Source organism: Perognathus longimembris, chromosome 28 (assembly GCF_023159225.1).
Source record: "Perognathus longimembris pacificus isolate PPM17 chromosome 28, ASM2315922v1, whole genome shotgun sequence".
NCBI lineage: Eukaryota > Metazoa > Chordata > Mammalia > Rodentia > Heteromyidae > Perognathus > Perognathus longimembris.
Genome location: NC_063188.1, coordinates 56313689 through 56331735, shown reverse-complemented (window position 1 = coordinate 56331735; position 18047 = coordinate 56313689). Strand labels below are relative to the sequence as shown.

Genomic DNA, 18047 nt, shown 5'->3' with positions numbered 1-18047 from the left:
GAGAGCGTATTCTAGGTTTATTGAATTCACTTACTTGCTGCAGACTCATGCTTCTGTTCATGCAGTGTTCATGCCCTTAGCATTTGATGAAGGTTCTCTTTCCTTCAAAAACTTTCTCACATGGGCTGGGGATATAGCCTAGTGGCAAGAGTCATATAATGCTAGCCTTGAGCACAGAGAGGCTCAGGGACAGAGCTCAGGCCCTGATTCAAGCTCTAGGACTGGCAAAATAATAATAATTAGTTATTTCCTGACCATTTTCAGCTAGTCTGTGACTTCTTTTTCTTTGTCTATGGGTATACAGTATCAAGGAATAGTGACTTTTTTTTTTTTTGCCAGTCCTGGGGCTTGGACTCAGGGCCTGAGCACTGTCCCTGGCTTCTTTTTGCTCAAGGCTAGCACTCTGCCACTTGAGCCACAGCGCCACTTCTGGCCATTTTCTGTATATGTGGTGCTGGGGAATTGAACCCAGGGCCTCATGTATATGAGGCAAGCACTCTTGCCACTAGGCCATATCCCCAGCCCCAGGAATAGTGACTTTTAAAGGATCATTCATCACCCTTATTATGGAGCATTTATTGTATGTAGTACACCTATTCAGGGCACTAGGAATCAGCAGTATGTGTGTGAGGTGGGGTGAAGCTCAGTGGGAGAGCTTGTGTGTAGCATGTGCAAGGCTCAGACTTCAATCCCCAGCACAACACTCTCTCCCCTCCATGTCTCAGCAGTGAGCAAGATGATAGATAAATTTCTTATCCCATGGAACTTATATTCTTGGTGGGGCAGCAGAAAAATGGTGGAGGAATCAAAAGGAAATAGATCTAGCTAGTAGAGATGGTGCTGTGGAAGGAGGTGAAGTGGACTGAAGTGAAGGGAATGCTGGGAGCAGCAGGTGCTGTTTCAGAGGCTGCTCTGATCACCTTACCAAGAAGGAGGCTGATGTTTGAACAGAGACCCTAGGGAAGTTACAAAGAACATACACAGTAAGAGCATTGCAACAGGAGGAAGGGTATGTAGGAAAGCTTACATTGATGTGTACTTGTTTAGAGAATGGCAAGGAGACCTGCATAGCCAGAACAGACTAAGGAGGAAAAGGAAGAAAAGATGAGACACACATATTGCTGGGTCAGATCCCACACAAGGACATTGGAAATATTTGGTCTTTTTCTTTTTTTTTTAAACTTGGTCTTTTTCTTTGGTAGGTTTTTGGTGTTGGGGATCAAATCCCAAACCTGGTACATATTAAGCAAGTGCTCTGTTGTGAGCTAGGTTCCCCAGTTAGGCCTTTGCTTTTTCACCCTGAGATGGGAAGCTGCTTTAGGGTTTTGAATCATGGAGGGCTGGAATCTCACTGGATGGTTTTGTTTTCATTTTTTGCTGGTCCTAGGGCTTGAACTTGGCTTGAGCAATGTCATTAAGCTTTTTTCCCCCTTTAAAGTTAGCACTCTATTAGTTGATCCACACCTCCACTTCCAGCTTTTTTGGTGATGAATTAGAGTTAAGAGTCTCATAGACTTTCCTTCCTAGGCTTGCTGTGCCACGAGACCATCAAATCTCAGCCCTTGAGTAGCTTGGATTACAGGTGTGAGCCACCCGTGCCCAGCTTGGCTTAATGTTTTTAAAGTATTACTCCATGTGTTCTGAGGAAGTAGAAGCCAAGGGCAAAGGAAGAGGCAGAGAGATGAGTGAGTGGGCTGTTGCCATACTCAAATGAAAGACCACAGTAGCTTGGACCAGTGTGGCAATAACACTAGAGGTTGTAAGAAGTGGTAAAACTGCACTGAAAGGAAAGTGGAAAGGTTTTTTTCATGGATTTGATGAAGTACAGGAGAAATGGGAATCAAAAATTATGCTAAGGCTAGTGGTCTAAGCAGTTTGAAGGATAGAATTTCCATTAAATAAGATAGGGAAGCCAGGTGTGGTGGCACATGCCTATAATATAATCCCAGCATTTGGGAGATGGAAGAAGGAAGATCATGGGTTTGAGTTTAGCTTGGGGTACCTTAACTCAAAAACCAAGGGCTGGGGCTGGGAATGTGGATTAGTGGTCAAGTGCTTGCCTAGCATGCATGAAGCCCTCACTTTGACTCCTTAGTACCACGTAAATAAAAAACACTGGAAGCAGTGATGTGGCTCAAGTGGTAGATTCCTAGCCTTGACCAAAAGAAGCTCAGGGACAGTGTCTAGGCCCTGAGTTCAAGTCCCAGGATTAGCAAAAAATAAATAAATAAATAAATAAATAAATAAATAAAAAATACAAGTGCTGAAGCTGGTGGCTCTTGCCTGTAATTCTAGCTACTCAGGAGGCTGAGATCTAAGTAAGGATTAAGGCTAAAAGCCAGCCTGGGCAGGAAAGTCTGTGAGACTTCTATCTGCAGTTAACCACCAAAAAGCCAGAAGTGGAACTGTGGCTCAAGTGGTAGAATCCTAGCCTTGAGTACAAAAGCTCAGGGACAGTGCTCAGGTCACGAGTCCCAGCCCAAGTACACGTGTGGGCACGCGCACACACACATGCACACACACACCAAAAAATAAAAACCACCAAGGGCTGAACACAAACAGTGAGACTAAAGGAGGAAACTTAGAACCCAACGGCATAACTCTACTGGACATTTCAAATACTATTTATTGAAATGAATTCCAGGAAATGGAAACATGGGGTTCTTCTTGTTCTTGTGGGTGGAGTGTTTTTTTTTTTTGTTTTGTTTTTGCTTTTTGCTTTCTGTCTTTTGATAGGGGAGCAAAGGGTGTATAAAATGGAGGGAGTAATGATGAACAAATGCAGGCATGATACATAGTAGACACTAAGTGGAAAATTAACTGTGCAGGGACGAGAGGGGAAACTGGGGAACACAAAGGAAGGATGTCATTGTCCAAAACAGAAATGTGCTCATTACTTAATTTATGAAACAATACGCCTTGGTAGAACACCTTAATAGTAACAATAAAATTATATTACAAAAAACACAAGGGGGGCTGGGAATATGACCTAGTGGCGAGAGTGCTTGCCTCCTACACATGAGGCTCTCGGTTCGATTCCCCAGCACCACATATATGGAAAATGGCCAGAAGGGGCGCTGTGGCTCAGGTGGCAGAGTGCTAGCCTTGAGCAGGAAGAAGCCAGGGATGGTGCTCAGGCCCTGAGTCCAAGGCCCAGGACTGGCCAAAAAAAACACACACACACACACACACACACACAAGGGCTGGGAATGTAGCTCAGTGATAGAGTGCTTGCACAGTGCCCTGGGTTTCACACTTCATTACTTCCAAACAAAAGCAAGAGTAAAATGAGCAGAAGAACCACAGGAGCAGCACTGGAGACAAGATGAAAAGTTTATTTTTTTACATGTTCCACTCAAGTACAAAAAAGAAAAGCAAGAGTCACTGGTTTACAAGGTAAAGCTTTGGAGTGGGTTCATGAGACAGTGGAAAGCCATGACTTGGAGACAAACAAGGAAGATAGTATGAATCATGCTGTGCTGGCAGCAGAGCAGTCATATAGCTAGAGAAGTAGTCGAGATCAGAGAGGCTTGTTTTGAGGTTTTTTTTTTTTTTGCCTGTCTTGGGGCTTGAACTTAGGGCCTGGGCACCATCCCTGAGCTTCTTTTTGCTTCTTTTTGCACTTCACCACTTGAGCAAAATCACCACTTCTGGCCTTTTCTGTTTATTGGTACTGAGGAATCGAACCTAGGGCTCCATTCATGCTGGGCAAGCACTCTATCAGTAAGCCACATTCCCAGCCCAACATATGTATTTTTAATGTATACTTAAGTAATATGAAAGAAGCCAACAAGCTGGGCATGGTGGCTCATGCCTATAATCCTAGCTACTCAGGAGGCTGAGATCTGAGTATTGTGGTTCAAAGCCATCCTGGGCAGGAAAGTTCAAGAGACCCTTTATCTCCAATGAACCACCTAAAAGCCAGAAGTGGCTCAAAGTGGTAGAGTGCTAGCCTTGAACACAAAAGCTTAGGGACAATACCGGGCCCTGAATTCAAGCCCTAGCACTGACCAAAAACAAACAAAATGATATAATGTCAATGTCATGCATGTTGTCAATGACAAAAAAATAAAATCATTTTGGTATTTCCAAAAACAAAGGAGCAAAGTCAATTTGTAGTAGAAGGGGCTGTAGGATATAAGGATGCAGGAAGCACATGTACCCTGGGAGATGTGTTGATTGTTTTTCAGAAGCAGGAAGCAGAGTGATCTGGCATGAGAACAAGGGGGAAGTTACAGACCCGAAAGGAAAGATATAACATAGCCATCTAGAAGATACACAGAATTAGTAGACTTAGGGAAGTGAGTGCAATTGTCACAGCACCAAAAGCTTACTTAAAGTCCGTGGTCCTGGGTGTTGGTGGCTCTCATGCCTGTAATCCTAGCTACTGAGGAGGCTGAAATCTGAGGATCATGGTTCAAAGCTAGTCTGGGCAGGAAACTCTGCAGAGACTCTTATCTTCAGTTAATCACAGGAAGACCTGGAAGTGGCACTGTGACTCAAGTGGTAGAGTGCTAGCCTTGAGCAAAAGGAACCCAGGGACAGAGCCCAGGCTCAGAGTTCAAGCGCCAGGATTGGGGAGGGGAGTCTGTGATCCTGACTCAGCGAGAAACATCAGCATGATTGTATGTTTACCCCCAACCACATTAGGCTACTGGTGGACAATAATTATTTTCAACTTAATTGAATTGCTATGTAATTGAAAATTGAATTAACGTTGCAACCAACTAGAATTGCATGTTGAATTGCTTCCATTGCTATGGAAGATCAAAGGAAAGCCTTAAAAAGAAAGTGACATTTAATTTTTTGTGCCAGTCCTGGTGCTTGCACTCTGGGACTGGGCACTGTCTCTGAATTTCTGTGCTCAAGGCTAGTGTTCTACCACTGAGCCACAGCTACACTTCCATCTCTTTTTTGGGTGGTAGTTAATTGGAGATAAGAGTCTCACTTGGAGAATGCAGTTAAGAATTCAATGTATGGGGCTGGGGATATAGCCTAGTGGCAAGAGTGCTTGCCTCGTATACATGAAGCCCTGGGTTCGATTCCCCAGCACCACATATACAGAAAATGGCCAGAAGTGGCGCTGTGACTCAAGTGGCAGACTGCTAGCCTTGAGCAAAAAGAAGCCAGGGACAGTGCTCATGCCCTGAGTCCAAGGCCCAGGACTGGCCAAAAAAAAAAAAAAAAAGAATTCAATGTATATCCTACAAAGTTAAAAAAAAAAAAGTGAAGGCAGGATGGGTTGGGAGGGATGGGAAAGAATGTTGAAAGGGGTGACATTGATCAAGATGAATTGTATTCATAAACTGCCTTGTCAAATGGCAATTCCTTTGTACAACTACTTAAAGATTAAAAAGAAGTATTACAGACTTTCCTGCCCAGTCTAGCTTCAAACTGTGATCTCATCCTCAGATCTCAGCTTCCTGAGTAGCTAGGATTATAGGCATGAGCCACTGGCACCTGGCGTTTTGGCCTTTTTCTATTTTTGGTGGGAGTGGTTAATTGGAAATAAGAGCCTCATAGATTTTCTTGCCTGCACTGGCTCTGAACCATGATCCTCAGATCTCAGCCTTCTGAGTAGTTAGGATTATAGACATGAGCCACTGGCAGCCAGCAGAAAGTTACATGTGAACGCGCTCTTGAAGAACATGGGAAGAGTGCTAAGGGCATTTCTGGTGAAGGCAGCTCTGTGTGCAGTGAACTCAAACTCAGTCTGTTCCTCAAAAAATTGAAAATCACTGTTTTAGCTTATCATTTACAAAAAAATGCCATGTAGTAACTACAAGGTTAGACAGGAACTTACCTCATAGAGTGGCTGTATGGGATACCTGAGCTCATTCAATGTTATTTCTGTGTTTCCTTTCAGATCCTGTTAATACACAGCAGTACAAAGTCCTCATTGGCAACCGGGAGTGGATGATTAGAAATGGTCTTGTTATTAGTAATGACGTTGATGATTACATGATTGAGCATGAGAGGAGAGGTCGGACTGCAGTATTGGTGGCAGTGGATGGTAAGATTTCCCATAGTGTGCTATGACTCACTGTGGTCACCTGTTACTGTTTAATGTATGAAGAGACTTTTGAACTATAAAGGTTATTCAAAAGCAACTTGAGGGGCTGGGGATATGGCCTAGTGGCAAGAGTGCTTGCCTCCTATACATGAGGCTCCAGGTTCAATTCCCCAGCACCACATATACAGAAGATGGCCAGAAGTGGCGCTGTGGCTCAAGTGGCAGAGTGCTAGCCTTGAGCAAAAAGAAGCCAGGGACAGTGCTCAGGCCCTGAGTCCAAGCCCCAGGACTGGCCAAAAAAAAAAAAAAGCAACTTGAATGCAAAGTGAAAATATTAGCAGCCTATGCTTGGTCACAATTAGTTAAAAATTATCTTGCCAGGCAGAGTGGCACCCACCTGTAATCCTAGCACTTAAGGGGCTGATACAAGAAGATTTGGGATTCAAGGTCAGCCTGGGCTACATAGCAAGACCTTGTCTCAGAAAACAAAATAATAACAAAAACTCAGTTGGAATGGGGCCCTGAATTCAGTCTCCAGTACCACAAAAGACAAAAAAAGACCACTTTAGAAAGTCCCTTAACTTTACTGTTTTCTTATCTATCTTATTTTAAGTAAAAAATTTCTTTTTTTGGTACTAAATTTTTTTTAAGCCAGATCCTGACACTTACTAAGCAGACTCTATATCAGTCCTCCAGTACTGTTTTATATCAGTTGTCTTTTTGTGTGTGTGCCACTACTGGGTTTTAATTTGAGGCCTGGATGCTGTCCCTTAGATTTTTTTGCTCAAGGCTAGTACTCTAGTATGTGAGCCACAGTTCCACTGTTGGCTTTTTGCTGATTAATTGGAGATAAGCATGTCATGGACTTTCCTGCTGGGCTTCAAACCTTAATCTTCAGATCTCAGCTTCTTGAGTAGATAGGGTTACAGGCCTGAGCCACCATCACCCAGATTACATTAGTTGTTTTTGAGATAGGGTCTCGCCTTATGCCAGTGCCAGTTTGGACAACAGTCCAGGCTGGATGACAAGCATGAGTTATGGGGCCCAACCATTGTTCTTCCCCATAGCTGTGTAATAGGTATGTATTAACCACTGGTTGAGATGAAATCTCATGAACTTTTTTTTTTTTGCTTGGGCTATCCTTGAACTATGATTCCACAATCTCCACCTACTAAGTAGCTTGAACCACTGTGCTTGGCAATTGAAAAAATCTAAAAGTAACAACATTAAAATAATAGCAAGGCTGGGAATGTGGCTTAGTGGTAGAGTGCTTGCCTACATGCATAAAGCCCTGAGTTCGATTCCTCAGGCCTGGGTACCATCCCTGACATTTTGTGCTCCAGCCTGGTGCTCTATGACTTGAGTTATACTTCCATTACTGGCATTTCTTGGTAGTTAATTGCAGATTAGACTTTCATAGGCTTCATTGCCTGGGCTGGCTTTGAATCGAGATACTTTGATCTCAGCCTTGTGAGTAGCTAGGATGACAGGTTTGAGCCACTGGCATCTGGCATGGTGTCTCTTATTAGTTAGTGCTGCCTTCACCAGCTACCCGGTAGAATTTTCATAACCAAATAGAGAAATTTGTCCAAAATTTGGCAGACCCAAGCCCTGAACAGCTTTTTTGTTATCTACTGTATTGTTCTGCTTTCACTACATTGCAAGCCTTCTTCTCTTTTGCTGCCCGTTCAATAGATGAGCTGTGTGGCTTGATTGCCATTGCTGACACAGTGAAGCCGGAGGCAGAATTGGCTGTCCATATTCTGAAGTCTATGGGCTTAGAAGTAGTTCTCATGACTGGAGACAACAGCAAAACAGCTAGATCAATCGCTTCACAGGTAATTGATTTACTTATTTGTTGGGGGAGGGGAGAGCATGTGGTAACTTCTAATTCTTTTTTTTTTTTTTTTGCCTGTCTTGGGAGTTGAACTCAGGGCCCGGGCATTGACTTTGAGCCTCTTTATGCTCAAGGCTAGCACTCTACCACTTGATCCATAGCACGACTTGGTTTTTCTTCGTAGTTTATTGGAGATAAGAGTCTTATGGACTTTCACACCTGGTCTGGCTTCGAACTGTGATCCTCAGATCTGAGTAGCTAGGATTACAGGTATGAGCCAGCTGTGCCAGCTAATTTCTAATTCTTCACGTATGCTTTATTTCTTGCATTTAGATGCTAAAGAATTCACATTACTATTGTTTTCATTACCACCAAATAGCCATACCCATTTCCTTAAAGAAGAATTAGCATACTATGCTGGGTGGACTTTGGGTGTTACTGGTATAAGTAATAAAGGTATTTGCTTAGATTGCAGGATGAGTGCTTGATCCTCTATACCAGTGCCTGTTGCTGCTTCCTTTGAAATGTTGCTCCTATTCTTCACCAGCCCAAGCCAGGTGCTCATCATCATGGCAGTAACCACAAGCAGATTCCACTCTAGTTCATCCTGAGCCCTGCCATAGGCCCATTTCCCTACAACACATGCTATTTCTGCTCACTGCACATTTGCCTTGTTGCCAATATTTTTCAGTCTTTTTTACTTTAGAATGCTTTCTTCCTTCTATTAAATTGCACAAGGAATTTTTTTTGGCTTGAACTCAGGGCCTGAGCAGTGTCCTTGAGCCTCTTTGTGCTCAAGGCTAGTGCTTTACCACTTCAGCCACAGCACCACTTCTGGCTTTTCCCGAACAGTTTATTGGTGATTAGAGTCTCACAGACTTTTCTGCCCAGGCTGGCTTTGAACCATGATCCTCCTTGGCTCTCAGCCTCTTAAGTAGCTAGGATTAAAGGCATGAGCCACTGGCACCTGCTGCACAAGAAATCTTTATGAATACATGTATGTATTCATTTATGTAAAAACAAATGCAGCTGGGCACTCGGAGGCTCTCACCTATAATTATAGCCACTCGGGATGCTGAGATCTGAGGATTGCTTTATGAAGCCAGCCAAGGCAGGAAAGTCTGTTAAGACTCTTATCTCTAATAAGCTACTCAAAAGAGCTGTAAGTGGTACTGTGGCTCAAGTGATAAACCTTGAGCACAAACCCTTGAGCACAAAGAAGCTCAGGTACAGCACCCAAGCCCAGAGTTCAAGCCCCAGGACTGGCAAAAACAAAATAACAAAAAACCCAAACTAAAGAGTTTGTCATACTTTTTCCAGGTTCCTTGTCCACTTCTCCCCCTCACTTTTTCATATTTCCATGTGTTCATATACAAATGTATAGTTCCTAGTATTTTCAACTTCAAATGGATAATTTTATACAGATTATTCAGTAGCTTTATTTTTTTATTTTTGTGCTGGTACCGGGACTTGAACTCAGAGTATAGACACTGCTCCTGAGCTTTTTTTGCTTAAGGCTACTGCTCTATCCCTTGAGCAACGGCTCTACTTTTGTCTTTTTGGTGACTAATTATAGATAAGAGTCTCACAGACTTTCCAGCCCAAGCTGGCTTCAAACCCTAATCTTATATCCCAGCCTGCTGAGAAGCTAAGATTACAAGTAGGAGCCACTGACTATCTACGAGTTATCTTTTTTTTTTTTTTGGCCAGTCCTGGGCTTGGACTCAGGGCCTGAGCACTGTCCCTGGCTTCTTTTTGCTCAAGGCTAGCACTCTGCCACTTGAGCCACAGTGCCACTTCTGGCAGTTTTCTGTATATGTGGTGCTGGGGAATTGAACCCAGGGCCTCATGTATACGAGGCAAGCACTCTTGCCACTAGGCCATATCCCCAGCCTGAGTTATCTTATTATATAGTTTTTTTTTGCCAGTCCTGGGAATTGACCTCAGGGCCTGGGCACTGTCCCTGAGCTTCCTTTTTGCTCAAGGCCATCACTGTACAACTTTAGCCACAGCGCCACTTTTGGCCTTTTCTGTTTATACGGTACCAAGGAATCAAACCCAGGGCTTCGTGCATGCTAGGCAAGTACTCTACCACAAAGCCACAGTCCCAGCCCTAGTCTTACTTTTTTTAACATAACAATATTCCCCAGTTTTGTTTACCTATAAGGCTATTTCATTCATTCTACACTGTTAGGTGGAGTTCTGTGGTATGGATGTGTCATAATTTGTTATACTGTTTTTCCAGAGAGACATTTAGGTGGTTTTGAAATTTTTGTTGTTACAAGTAAGCACTAATAAACATCTCCACTTTTTCCATGAAAAACTATCTAAAATATAGTTAAAAGTAGAATTGCTGGGCAAAATGTTGCTAAGTGTCCTCCAAAAAGACTGTCAATTTTCACACTCTCCACAGTATATTTAAAACTCACTCTTCTACATTATCACTTTGTCAGATAGCTCAGCCAAACATTGGTGGCCCAAGCCTGCTGTAATCCTAGATACTCAGGAGACTGAGATCTGATAATCATGGTTCAAAGCTAGTCAGGGCAGGAAAGTCCATGAGACTTTCATCTCCAATTAGCCACCGAAAAAGCCAAAAGTGGAGCTGTGGCTCAAGTGGTAGTGGGCCAGACTTGAGCAAAAATGCTCAGGGATAGTGCTCAGGCCCTTAGTTTGAGCCCCAGTACTAACACAAAAAAGGGAAGGAAGGGGCTGGGGATATAGCCTAGTGGCAAGAGTGCCTGCCTCGGATACACGAGGCTCTAGGTTCGATTCCCCAGCACCACATATACAGAAAACGGCCAGAAGCGGCGCTGTGGCTCAAGTGGCAGAGTGCTAGCCTTGAGCGGGAAGAAGCCAGGGACAGTGCTCAGGCCCTGAGTCCAAGCCCCAGGACTGGCCAAAAAAAAAAAAAAAAAAAAAAAAGGGAAGGAAGTGGGGAGGTAGTGAAAAAGGAAAGGAGGGACAAAGAGGGGAAAGGAGAGAAGGTTAAAAGGAAAGAAGGAAGGTAGAAGGGAGGGGAAGAAAGAAAGAGGGGGAGAGAGAGAGAGAAGAGAGAGAGAAAGAGAAGAAAAGGATGACACGTTACTGCTCAGTTATGTTTCAGTTGCCGAGTCTTATTTCTTGAATTGAGCTTACTTTCTTCATCTAGGTTGGCATTACCAAGGTGTTTGCTGAAGTTCTGCCTTCCCACAAAGTGGCTAAGGTGAAGCAACTTCAAGAGGAAGGCAAGCGAGTAGCAATGGTTGGAGATGGAATTAATGACTCCCCAGCTCTGGCCATGGCAAATGTTGGAATTGCCATTGGCACAGGCACAGATGTAGCCATCGAGGCAGCTGATGTGGTTTTGATAAGGGTAAGTCTTACAGTGTGACCTTTGAGGAGTATGAAACTGCCCACTGTCGTCAGTGACAGCCTTGTAAGGTGTCAAGCACTATGATTCTGCTCTGATTCCCATGTTTCCAGAAGCAAGAGTATGAAAAAGTCTTAGGAATTCAATTCAGCAGTGCAAATCAGAATCCTATGCTTGCCAGGCACTAGCGGTTCACACCTGTAATCCTAGCTACTTAGGAGACTGAAATCTGAGGATTGCAGTTCAAAGCTAGCTAGGGCAGAAAAGTCCTTGAGACTCTTATCTCCAGTTGACCACCAGAAAACCGGAAGTGGTGCTGTGGCTCAGAGTGGTAGAGCACTAGCCTTGAGTGAAATAGCTGAAGGACAGCTCAATGTTCTAGCAGTATCTGAGATTTTCAGGGAGTTCACCTATTCCCCTAAAGTACACAAAAGTCTTCACGGTTCCTAGTAAAGTTAGAGACACTCACTAATACCACAAATATTTCTGTTCTCAGAATGATCTTCTGGATGTTGTGGCGAGTATTGACTTATCAAGAAAGACAGTGAAGAGGATTCGGATAAATTTTGTCTTTGCTCTAATTTATAATCTGATTGGAATTCCCATAGCTTCCGGTATGACTCCTAACCCTCAATGTTTTGTTTACTGAAGTCGTTAGAAACATATCATATTTAAAGTGTTTAAAGTGTTCATCTTCATTTGAGCTTAGTTTTGTGCGCTGGTGTGGTAAGAAGTTATGGTAAAAACCAATCGTTTTCATTTTCAGCAGTGTTCCATTGCAGCCTGAGAATGTGTAAGTATTCTGATAGGCCTTTCTTTCTTCTTTTTCCCTCCAATTTATATTTTGAAAAATATCAAACCTACATCAAAAGATATACAAAGGGGACTGGGGGCATGGCTCACGTGGTAGAGAACTTACCTAGCAAATACAAGGCATTAAGTTCAAATCCTAGTACTACCAAAAAAAGATTAAAGGCATCCTAGAAATAGGTCTACCCTTCACTTAAATTTACCAGTTGGTATTTTGCTACATTGCTTCATCTGTTTCTCCATATACATACATGCATGTGTATATTTACTTACTAGTTTACGTTTTGCTGAAGAGAACACTTACCTTTAACTTCACTATCCAAACATAACCATTTAGTGTTATACATTTTCTTCCAGTTTTTTTTTTGCTCCATGCAGCTTGTGTCTTGCTATGCACTTGTGACTACAGTATACAAAGAATTTTCTGCTCTCTCTTAATATCTGTCATAATTAATAGGTATTCTTTTAGGCTGAAGGACAAATAAGAGACATTGTATAAAGAAATATGGACAATAAATAATATTTAGAATTGTTTATTATAAGTATCTGAGAGTCTCTTAAATCTAGAGGCTTGGCAAAAAATTAATAATAACCAGAGAAATAGTTACTCCTTTCTTCTTATTTTCCCTGGCTTGAGAACCACAGAAAGACATGAAATGACCTGAAAATAGTTACAAAACTGTCAACAAACACACACAGATAAATACCAAGAGGAAAAAGAGCAAAAGAACAGTCTAAATCTAGTAAGACTCATTGGTAGACCAAGTTTCTGTTGTTGTTTGTTTTTGTGCTGATACTGCAGCTTGAATTCAGGGTCTAGGTGCTATTCCTGAGCCTCTTTGTGCTCAAGGATAGCGCTCTACCACTTGGGCCACAGCACCAATTCTGGCTTTTTCTGAGAAGTTAATCGAAGATAAGAGACTCACAGCTGGGCTTGAGAATGTGGCTTAGTGGCAGAGTGCTTGCCCTGGGTTTGATTCCTCAGTACCATATAAACGGATATGGTGCTGTGGCTTATGTGGTAGAGCACTAGCCCTGAGCACATAGAGACTCATGGACACAGCCCAAGCCTTGAGTTTAAGCCCCAGGGACTGGCAAAAAATAAGTCACATGGTCTTTCCTGCCCAGGCTGACTTCAAACCATGATCCTTGGACCTCAGTCTCTTGAGTAGATAAGTTTACAAGCATGAGCCACCAGTGCCCAGCAACCAAGTGATTTTTAAAAACATATTTGTTTGTTTGGTTGGTTGGTTTTGGGGTTTTTTGCCAGTCCCAGGGCTTGAACTCAGGACCTGAGCACTGTCCCTGGCTTCTTTTTGCTCAAGGCTAGCACTCTACCACTTGAGCCACAGCGCCATTTCTGGCCTTTTATATATATATGTGGTGCTGAGGAATCAAACCCAGGACTTCATGTATATGAGGCAAGCACTCTGCTGCTAGGCCACATTCCCAGCCCCTTAAAAAATTATTTTTGCTTTGGTTTTCTGAGACAGTCTCCCTATGTATATCAGTCTGGCTTGAACTTATGCTATATAATCCAGACTGCAAAAAAAAAAAAAAGACACCATAATCCAGACAGCTCCTGAACTTGCTATGTACCTAGGCTGGCCTTCAACTCTCAGTACTCCTGCTTCAGCCTCCTGACCACAGATCATACCTCAAGTGAACAAGTGACTTTTAAAGATATTATACAGATAATATGTGAATTACTGTAGAAAAATAGAAGTATCCAGATGAACATATAAAATCAGTGTACAAGAATTACCAGCTAGAGGGCTGGGAATATGGCCTAGTGGCGAGAGTGCTTGCCTCATATATGTGAAGCCCTGGGTTCGATTCCCCAGCACCACATATATAGAAAACGGCCAGGAGTGGTGCTGTGGCTCAAGTAGTAGAGTGCTAGCCTTGAGCAAAAAGAAGCCAAAGACAGTGCTCAGGCCTTGAGTCCAAGGCCCAAGACTGGCAAAAAAAAATTACCAGCTAGGGGCTGGGAATAGGGCCTAGTGGCAAGAGTGCTTGCCTCATATACATGAAGCCCTGGGTTCGATTCCTCAGCACCACATATATAGAAAAGGCCAGAGATGGCGCCGTGGCTCAAGTGGCAGAGTGCTAGCCTTGAGCAAAAAGAAGCCAGGGATAGTGTGCTCAGGCCCTAACTCAAAGCCCCAGGACTGGCCAAAAAAATAAATAAAGCTGCAATCCAGAAGCCAAAATAAAAAAAAAAATTACCAGCTAGGTGCTGGTGGCTTATGCCTACATTCCTCACTACTCAAGAGACCGAAACCTGGAAGATCATGATTTAAAGCCAGCCAAGGCAGAAAAGTCTGAGAGACTCCATCTCTCATTAACTAGCAAAAAAAAACTAGGCTAGAGGCGTAGCTCTAGTGGTTGATTACCACCCACGAACAAGCAGGCTGAGAGCACAGGCACTAAGTGTAATCCCCAGAAGCATGTGTGTGCGAGTTATAGGACATGAATTCCTGTATACTGTTGGCAGAATTGTGAGCTGCTCTAGCTTCTTTTGCGAACCTCTTTGGGGAACTGAGGGATAGCCATGTATACTGAACATGTAATCACAGTATTGTGATTTGGCAGTTTCACCCCTAGCATATACCCTAGAGAAAACCTTTAACTGTGGGTCGAGGGAGATGCATACCAGAATGTTCATGGCTGTACTTTATTAATGAAGAATTGGCAACAACATAAATCTCCTCAAGAGAATAAAATTCTGAAGAAATGACTTGCATACATTAGAAAGGCACTGATCATTTTTTTAATAACTGCCAACTCTAGCTAATCCAAGCCTATTTCCTAGGAGTTTTTATGCCCATTGGTTTGGTTTTGCAACCCTGGATGGGATCTGCAGCAATGGCCGCATCATCTGTTTCTGTGGTCCTTTCTTCTCTCTTCCTCAAACTGTAAGTAAAATGGCTTGCTCACATTACTATTTCTTTGGAGACAGAGTTTCACTGTGTATCCACAGTGTTTGTTTGAGGCCCAAGCTGGCCTCAAACTCAATTCTACCTTTGCCTTCCAACTGCTGGGACTGTAGGTCAGCTTTGATATGCCTTTATTCATAATTAGACTTGGTATATTTTATTTTTGTATTGCTTAATAATAAGCCCATACTGGGCACTGGTGGTCCACACCTGTAATCCTAGCTATTTAGGAGTTTGAGATCTCAGAATCAGGGTTTGAAGCCAGCCTGTACAAGAAATTATGTAAGACTCTTAACCCCAATTAACCACCAAAAAGGCAGAAGTGGATGTATGGCTCAAGTGTTAGAACTCAAGCCTTCAGCAAAAGAGGCTCACAGATAGCCACTAGGCCCTGAGTTCAAGCCCCAGGACCAGTACAAATAATAAGCCAAAATAATTACTAATATGAGCTATTATTAGCTCCTCATAACAATTGAGTTATGTGGTTGTCTTCTCATATAGTTTATGAATAGCCACCACAGCACTAAGTGAGCAGCATCTTGTCCACTGGCTCTGAGAAGTAGGATTTCTGTTGTATGTTTTGTTGGTGGTGGTTGTGGGGCTTGAACTCAGTCAGGGGCTGGGAACTGTCCCTGAGTTTTTTTGCTCAATGGTAGCACTCTACCACTTTGAGTCACAGCACCAGTTCCGGTTTTCTAGTGGTTAATTGGAGATAAGAGTCTCATGAACTTTTCTCCCTGGGGCTGGCTTTGAACTGGGATCCTCACATCTCAGCCTCCTGAGTAGCTAGGATTACAGGCATGAGCCACTGGCACCTGACTGAGAAGTAGGATTTCTGATCATTGCAATTCCACACAATACATTTCAAGCTACTTCCCTCAGAGTGACCACCTTTGTCCATTTCTTTTTTTTTTTTTTTTTTTTTGGCCATTCCTGGGGCTTGGATTCAGGGCCTGAGCACTGTCCCTGGCTTCTTTTTGCTCAAGGCTAGCACTCTGCCACTTGAGCTGCAGCGCCACTTCTGGCCATTTTCTATATATGTGGTGCTGGGGAATTGAACCCAGGGCTTCATGTATATGAGGCAAGCGCTCTTGCCACTAGGCCATATCCCCAGCCCCGCCTTTGTCCATTTCATCCCAGGCAAATCTTCATTTGTGCCTATAGCAAGCATATGGTTCACATTTGCTTCTTTTAAACTAGTGTCCTTTTACATGTGCCCAGATACAGGAAACCAACTTTTGAGAATTATGTACTGCATGCCCGGAGCCAATTAGGACAGAAGAGCCCTTCAGAAATCAGCATTCATGTTGGGATAGATGACACTTCAAGAAATTCTCCTAAACTGGGTTTGCTGGACCGGATCGTTAATTACAGCAGAGCCTCCATAAACTCACTACTGTCTGATAAACGTTCCCTCAACAGTGTGGTGACAAGTGAAGCAGACAAGCACTCCCTTCTGGTGGGGGACTTCAGGGAAGATGACGACACCACATTATAGAAGGCGCCTGACAAGGCTGCTGTCGACATTGTTATGCACTGACATTCAGCACATCACCTTGGCTTTTCAAAATCTTGTGGAAGGACTTGATGTTGGTTTCTAGCTCTTACATAGCAGAATCAATTTGGGTTTCAGTTGTCACATTGGGGGGAAAATATCACCTTCAAGACACAAGTTCTCAACCTAGCTTTATCAAAATGAGTTACCAGCAAGTTTTGTTTTCACTAATGACAGACTAAGGATAAAGCAGTATTTAAAAGAAGACCTTCAATGAGAGATTGCCCAGTGGCTGTTAAAGTAATAGATTCTTTTTTTCATTGACCAAAATAAAATAAGAAGCCCAAAGAGAGGGTTCTTTTGAAATCTGAATATTTGAGAGAATGACCTTAGGGATATTCTTGAGCCTGTTATCCCTGGCCCACCAGAGTAATGCCTTTGAAAGCACTGTTGAAAACATAGTTTTAGAAGAGAATTCGTTAAAACTGTTTGAAAGTAAATGTGCCTTATTTATTGTAGGGTTTCTTTCCCCTTTATTCTTCCTATGTCCTTTATCTTACAGTTTAAGATGTTGTCTTTCTTCAAGTAAGCCAAGTCAGATGGTTTTTTCATTGATAAAAATAACTGGCAATGGGGACTGAGGGGCATGGCACAAGTGGCAGAGCACTTGTTAGCATGCTTGAGGCCTTGGTTCAATTATCAGCACCACAGAAAAAAAAAACTTACAGTAATCACTCCGGAGACTGAGGCAGAAACATCATGAGTTTGAGGCTAGCCTAGGCTATATAGCAAGCCTGTGCCTCAAAAGAGCACATAAACAAAGCCCCTCAAAAACTGACATGTCCAGTATCCTTTTCTTTCTTTCTTTCTTTCTTTCTTTCTTTCTTTCTTTCTTTCTTTCTTTCTTTCTTTCTTTCTTTCTTTCTTTCTTTCTTTCTTTTTCTTCTTTTCTTTCTTTCTTTAACATTTTTGCAGCTCCAAAGACTGTAAGGATCTGCAGGGTCCCTTGCCTCCTATCTTTCCATGGTTGTAAAGATTTATCAAAGTATTCCTTCAACCTCCCTACCTCTGTGCTAGCTTTTGCTTCACTCCTGCGGAGTTCAAGTCTAAGTTATTCTTAGTGTTGTCTGTCCATCAGTTTCATTCCAGAAAGTTAACACTTTGAGCCTCTTTCACTCAAAAAGAATTTCAAAGACTAACACTACTATCTTTATAGTCGGGTTATATAAAATTAACCTGAACCCACTAAATTTATGTTTCTAGATAGAACATAATCACTTGGCTAGTAGATATGATTTAGTAGATAACTTGTCAAAATGACATTTTAAAATAAGAAACACAAAGTTGCTTTTTACCAAAAACAAAGCCCAGTATATTGTAATACAAAAATTAGAATTTCCACAGGTTTTGATGCCTTTTAGTCAAATAATAGATCCTCTCATTTAAAACATTTTGCACTTGCTTCGTTTGTAAGGTTGGCAAATTGAGGGACTTGTGATTTCCAGTTGCCATATGGATTTAGAAATTTCCCCAGGAGTTCCTGGGTGGTGGTACACTGGTATTTTATGACTAGTTATATTTCCTTCTTAATCCAAACTGGA

General features: G+C 42.6%; 1 protein-coding gene across 2 annotated transcripts in view; it reads left to right on the top strand.

The window, feature by feature from the left end:
• The window catches only part of Atp7a (ATPase copper transporting alpha), a 128190-nt gene extending 111592 nt beyond the window's left edge, over nucleotides 1-16598 (top strand). For both annotated transcript variants that reach the window (XM_048335527.1, XM_048335526.1), the window contains exons 18-23: nucleotides 5867-6013; nucleotides 7709-7851; nucleotides 11002-11205; nucleotides 11699-11816; nucleotides 14828-14930; nucleotides 16173-16598. In XM_048335527.1, coding sequence (XP_048191484.1) covers nucleotides 5867-6013; nucleotides 7709-7851; nucleotides 11002-11205; nucleotides 11699-11816; nucleotides 14828-14930; nucleotides 16173-16449 — 992 coding nt within the window. In that variant the 3' untranslated portion in view covers nucleotides 16450-16598. The remainder of the gene's footprint in view (nucleotides 1-5866; nucleotides 6014-7708; nucleotides 7852-11001; nucleotides 11206-11698; nucleotides 11817-14827; nucleotides 14931-16172) is intronic.
• Nucleotides 16599-18047: the final 1449 nt, after the last annotated feature.